Below are 6000 nucleotides of genomic sequence, written 5' to 3'. Positions count from 1 at the left end.
GGATTAACGTATTGATTATTTGCTCACCCGGCACTTGTGCTGTTGTGTAAAATTTTCATGGCATCATTACTTCCACTGTCACAAGCCAGAACATCTAAACCACATTTTGTGGAAGAGATTTTAGAGCCCAAGATCTTCATGAAACCTAAATGTATTTTTTTGCCTCTGGGGTTATTGCCGGGGTTCAGTGCCTGCACTATGAATCCACTGCTCCTGGAGGCCATTTTTCCCATTTTGTTGCCCCTTGCTGTTTTTGCTGTCGTTGGTGTTGGATAGGACAGAGAGAAGTCAAGAGAGGACGGAAAGACAGAGAGGGGTAGAGAAAGACAGACACCTGCAGACCTGCTTCCCCTCTTGTGTAGCGACCCCCTGAAGGTGGGAAGCCGGGGGCTCAAACCAGGATCCTTGTGCTTAGCACCACGTAAGCTTAATCCACTGTGCTACTGCCCGACCCCCAAGTCTAAATGTCTTTATACCATCTTTTGCTCATTTATTTCTATCAGCAGAGTCTTATAGGTCACTGACTTTCAATAACCCCTGAAAATGCTTTAAAATATGCACAGTAAAAATTAGCAAATGTTCAATTATGTTTTTCCACCATATGAATTGTATCCCAACATATACATTTAGATGTATGATGGAAGCTTATTTGTAAGAATAATAAGTGATTTTTATGAACAGATTTTAAAACTATAAGGACTTTTAATGATTTTAAAATTTAGTAGCAAGCCTATTTAATTTGGAATGTGGTTGCTTTTTATTATGTTTAGCTGAATAGACTCTTCAAAAGAAAGAAATTTGGGTTGGTACCATTCTTACAGAAGCCCATCTACAGCCTGCAATCCCCTTTACATACTATGACTTTAAGATACATCTGAAAAGGATAAATAGTATCTTTAGATTGTCCTCAAATCTAAAAATAGAGCCCCAAAATCATTTTTACAGAAGGCCTCATTTTTCACTTGACTTACCCGCTGTATCAGATAGAATTCTTGGGGGAAATTTTGTTTTCAAGAACCAAGAGGGGTAGGAGTAGATAGCATAATGGGTATGATAGCAAAGAGACTCTTATGCCCGAGACTCCAAAGTCCCAGGTTCAGTTTCCTAAACCACCATAAACCAGAGTTAAGCAGTGCTCTAGTAATAATAATAATAATATAAAATAACCAAGAGCAGAGTTGGTGAGGTAGTTCACCTGGGAGAGGTGACATGGGTTTGACCCAGGTTTCAGCCTGGCCCCCACAACACTAGGGAAAACTTTGGTGCTATGAAGTCCTCTATCTATCTATCTATCTATCTATCTATCTATCTATCTATCTATCTATCTACCTCTGTCTCTCTCTCCCTACCTCCCTCCTTCTTTCTGTCTGGAAAAGTTGGCCAGGAACCTTGAAGCCCCAGCAATGCCAAAAAAGGAAAGGCAGGTGGAGAAGGAGGTCACCACCCTTGGGTGTGGATCTGGGCTGTCTGCACACCCCACACCCTCTGCTCCTTCTTCCAGGCCATCAGACACTTGATTCCATTCTGGACCTCACCTTGTTCACAAATCACTGCATGGCATGGGACTCTGGGATCTGTGCAAATGGTTGAAACTGCTAAAGTAGATCTCAGTAATTGCTAAGGGCCTGTGGCAATATTGGGGAGCATGGATGAACCCCTGGAACTATAGATGCCCCCAAGACTGCTGTCCTTGTAGAAAGACAGAGGGACAGAAATGACATGCATGCTATTAAAAATCTGCTAGCAGTGATTTCAAATCAAGAACTGAGAGGACACCTTCTGGTTTCTGGTTTGGAGACCCAGAAGTTTCTCTCATGTCAATGGGATAAATTCTTTGACATACTGGCAGATCAAAGAAACACTGCTCCTGAGGAAGGCGGTTGTCCTCAGGTATTTCTCCTGCCACATTGTCACTGCCTTCTGGATGTGGGTTCTAAAAAGCCTGGATGAAGAAACCCCTCCTGGGGGGGGGGGGGCAGTAGGAATATACCTCTATCAACCATGAAATATGCCCCTCATCTCCCTTTATTATTCCTTTTTTTAAATTTTTTGATATTTATTTATTCCCTTTTGTTGTCCTTATTGTTTGTTGTTGTTGTAGTTATTATTGATGTCATTGTTGTTGGATAGGACAGAGAGAAATAGAGAGAGGAGGTGAAGATAGAGAGGGGAAGAGAAAGATAGACACCTGCAGACCTGCTTCACCGCCTGTGAAGCGACTCCCCTGCAGGTGGGGAGCCGGGGGCTCGAACCGGGATCCTTACGCCAGTCCTTGCGCTTTGCAACCCCCTGTGCTGCCGCCTAACTTCCTATTTCTTAAGGGTTGTTTCATTTATTATATATGAGAGAATTTCACCTGAGGAGAGAGAACTATGGAAAGAGACAAGGCAGAGCACCACTCTGGAGCATGTAGTGCTAGGGGTCAAACCAAGAACCTCAGGCATAGAAGTCCAATGCCCTACCAGTTGAGCTATTTCCCTAGCTGCACAACTCCCTTTAAAAATGGTTCACATCCTGTCCTATCCAACAATGACGACAATAATAACTACAACAATAAAACAACAAGGGCAACAAAAGGGAATAAATAAATAAATATCTTTTTTAAAAAATGGTTCACATCCAGAGTCTACTCACAAGGTGGAACTAAAAACAACTTAGCACAACACTTGGATAAGATGGACAGAGTAAGATCTTGAAACTGAAGTTTGAGATGGCAGAACTGGAAAGCAAGTCATCACTCATATCTGGCTTTGCCCTGATGGCAAAGAAAATCTGCAGCTCAAAATATCAATCCAGGGCTATTATCTCTCAGCTTTGATGGTCACGAGATTGTTTATCCTAAATCATTTAATCTCCTCACTGAGCATTAGGTATTAAATTGTGTTCATTCAAAATTCCTCTATTGAAGCCCTAACCTCTAGTACTTCAAAAAGTAGAACTAGGACCCTTAAAGGGGTGATTAAGTTCAAATGAGACCCTCTGGGTGAGTCCAAATGCAGTCTGACGTGTGTCCTCAAAGAAAAGAGGATATTGGGCTGGGCGGTGGTGCACCTGGCTGAGCACACATGTTACAATGTGCAAAGAAGGACCCGAGTTCGAGCCCCCCATCTCCACATGGAGGGGGAAAGCTTTGTGAGTGCTGAATTAGGGCTGCAGGAATCTCTCTGTCTCTCCCTTTCTCTCTGTCTCCTCCGACCCTCTGGCTTTCTCTATCCAATAAATAAAGATAATTTAAAAAATAAGTATATTTTTGGAGCCAGATGGTGGCACACCAGGTTGAGAGCAGTTGTTACGACTCACAAGGACCTGGGTTCAAGTCCTCAGACCCCAGCTGAAAGAGGGAACCTTCACAAAAGCAGTAAAGCATTGCTGCAGGTGTCTCCTTTCTCTCTCCCTCCCTCTCTGTCTCCCCCCCTCTCTCCTCTCCATTTTTCTCTGTTCTATCAAGTAAAAAGAAATGGGAAAAAAAGGGAAAGAATGGCCACCTGGAATAGTGAATTCATAGTGTAGGCATCAAGTGCCAATGATAACCCTGGTGGTAATTTTTTTTAAAGGTGGATATTTTGGACACATAAGAAGGCCCTGATGTTCATAGGCACAAAGCAAAGGCCATGTGAGCACACCATGAGAAGGTGGCCATCTGCAAGCCAGGGCAAGAAACCCAGTACTGACAGTACCTTGATGTTGCAACTTCCAGAGCCATGAAAAAATAGGCCAGCACAGATTGGGCATGCAGATACTTCAGGGGGAAAGTTTCCTCTTTCACATCTACAGACTAGACTATCAAATGCAAATTATCTTTCTTGCTATAGCCAGTATCTCAAGGTCACCTTTTGTTCAAATTTTGGATACAGGTGGTGAAAGTGTGGGACTTTGAAACAGGAAGGCTGTTGTCTGAATTCATTGGAGCTCATGGCAATGCTGGAGTCACTTGTCTGACCTTCGACTCCAGTGGAAGAAGGTTTGTGCGTGGCTTCACCACGAGTTAGGGCGAGCCCCGCCAGGTCAGCCTCATGGGGCATTCTGTCTCCTAGGCTCATTACTGGGGGCAGGGATGGCTGCCTGAAGATATGGAGCTACAACAATGGGCACTGTCTGCACACCCTGAAACACGGCAAGTCATCTGGCTCTATGGACATAAAATAATGATACAAGACAACGACCGTGTAGCAAATGTTGAAGGAATATAATGAGCTTGAATCTCAGATACGTGTCACAATCTTACATCCTGTCCTCCGGTGTATCATTCCAGAAATGTCTTCAGTGTCTATTCAGCAGGGACCACTTTACATAAAAGAATGCACGTGCCCCTAGCTATGCTAATGCGTTTCATTTTATTCATTTTATGTTTTAATATTTATGTACTTATTTTAATTAGAGAGACACTGAGAGAAAGATACAGAGAGAGATGACAGCACTGCTCAGTTATGGTTTATGGTAGTCTTGGAGATTGAACCTGGGACCTAGGAGCCTCAGACATAAAAAGTCTTCCACATAACCATTACACTATCTCCCCAGCACTGCCTTGTGTATTTTATACATTGAAGTCATATTGGTTAAAAACATTAAGTAGGTTTCAAGTGGGCAGCATTCTCACTCAACACCCGTATACACAAGAGCATGTCCACCTTCTGAGTAAAATCTAGTTTCCACCCATCACCATACAACTGAGCCGATCCCCCATTACAGGATTTGCCCTCATGTCTGCTTAGAGAGAGTCTAGTGCAGAGGGGGAATGCAGGTCCCTGTACTGAGGGAAAGCCAGACCCCAGTAGAGAAATGCAGCTATGGGTACAGTCTCATGTGAAGCCCAGAGGGACCTTTTTTTTTTTTTTGCCTCCAGGGTTATTGCTATACTCAGTACCTGCACTACTAATCCACTGCTCCTGGAGGCCATTTTTTCCGTTTTATTGGATAGGACAAAAAGAAATTGAAAGAGGAGAGGGAGATAGAGAGAGAAAGAAAGACACCTGCAGCCCTGCTTCACCACTTATAAAGTGACCCCCCTGCAGGTGGGGAGTCGGGGACTCAAACTAGGATCCTTGACAGAATCCTTGTGCTTAGTACTATGTGTGCTTAACCGGGTGCGCCACTGCCCTGCCCCCAAGAGGCCTTCTTTGCCCCTCATGGAGAGTTAGCACTGGGGCTGGTGAAATAGCTCACTTGAATAGTGAGCTGCTGCTTCTTCTTTTTTTTTTTTTTTAAGTGTGCTTCTTTATAGTGTGCACAACCCAGATCTGAGCCAAGAACCCACGGCGCTGAAGGAAGCTTCAGTGCTGTGGTCTCGTTTGCTCTCTATTTCTGCTTGTTGCTATAAAAAGGAGAAGAAGGAGAAGGAAGGAAGGAAGGAAAGAAGGAAGGAGCGGAGGGAGGGAGGGAGGGGGAAAAAGAATGGAAAATAAAGTTAATAGTCAAATTTTCCCCAATCATCAGCTGGATTAAGTGAATAATTTGATTCAAGAACAAATTAAAGCATATGTCTAATATGGCCTGATAATGTTATCTTTGCAGATGAAAAGTCAAGTGAAGTTTGCGATTGCATATACTTGGAAGCAAACCAAAATAAGTGAGTCATTTTCAGTGTGGGTAGAAGTAAGGCTTCTTTTCTGATACCTCATTTGTCCAGGATGAGGACACCAAGATGGGAAAGGGAATGTTCCAACAGGTAAGGTGTTAAAGAATTCTCCAGGGCTGGGTGTACTCCTCGATGATCACTTAGACAACTGTGCTCTTCTTGAATAATGGGAGCAATTTTATTCGACTCTGGCACAGGCAGTGCAGAAGTCAGACCTGGGGCCTCTGAAACCTCAGGCATTCAGGTCCTGGGCTCTAATGCTGAGCTGTTTCCCTGACCCTTTCTGCACATCCTGAGGTTGTTTTGCAGTAGAGATAGGAAGCACCATGTTTCTTCACCAAATGCTTTCTGAAGAAAAAGAGTCGGGGGGTCGGGTGTTAGTGCACCGAATTAAGCGCCAAATGCAAGGACAGGAGTAAGGATCC

The 6000-nt window shown here is 43.7% G+C and overlaps 1 protein-coding gene across 1 annotated transcript in view; it reads left to right on the top strand.

Moving 5' to 3' along the window:
• The window catches only part of LOC103112943 (WD repeat-containing protein 49-like), a 91805-nt gene that overhangs the window by 54587 nt on the left and 31218 nt on the right, over nucleotides 1–6000 (top strand). Inside the window, exons 9-12 of the mRNA XM_060191914.1 lie at nucleotides 2922–2955; nucleotides 3855–3961; nucleotides 4035–4114; nucleotides 5512–5566. Of these exons, the coding sequence (XP_060047897.1) occupies nucleotides 2922–2955; nucleotides 3855–3961; nucleotides 4035–4114; nucleotides 5512–5566 (276 nt within the window). The remainder of the gene's footprint in view (nucleotides 1–2921; nucleotides 2956–3854; nucleotides 3962–4034; nucleotides 4115–5511; nucleotides 5567–6000) is intronic.

The sequence above is a fragment of the Erinaceus europaeus genome, chromosome 5 (assembly GCF_950295315.1).
Source record: "Erinaceus europaeus chromosome 5, mEriEur2.1, whole genome shotgun sequence".
Classification (NCBI taxonomy): Eukaryota; Metazoa; Chordata; class Mammalia; order Eulipotyphla; family Erinaceidae; genus Erinaceus; species Erinaceus europaeus.
The sequence above is the reverse complement of the archived record's forward strand: the minus strand, read 5'-3'. Positions and strand labels throughout refer to the sequence as shown.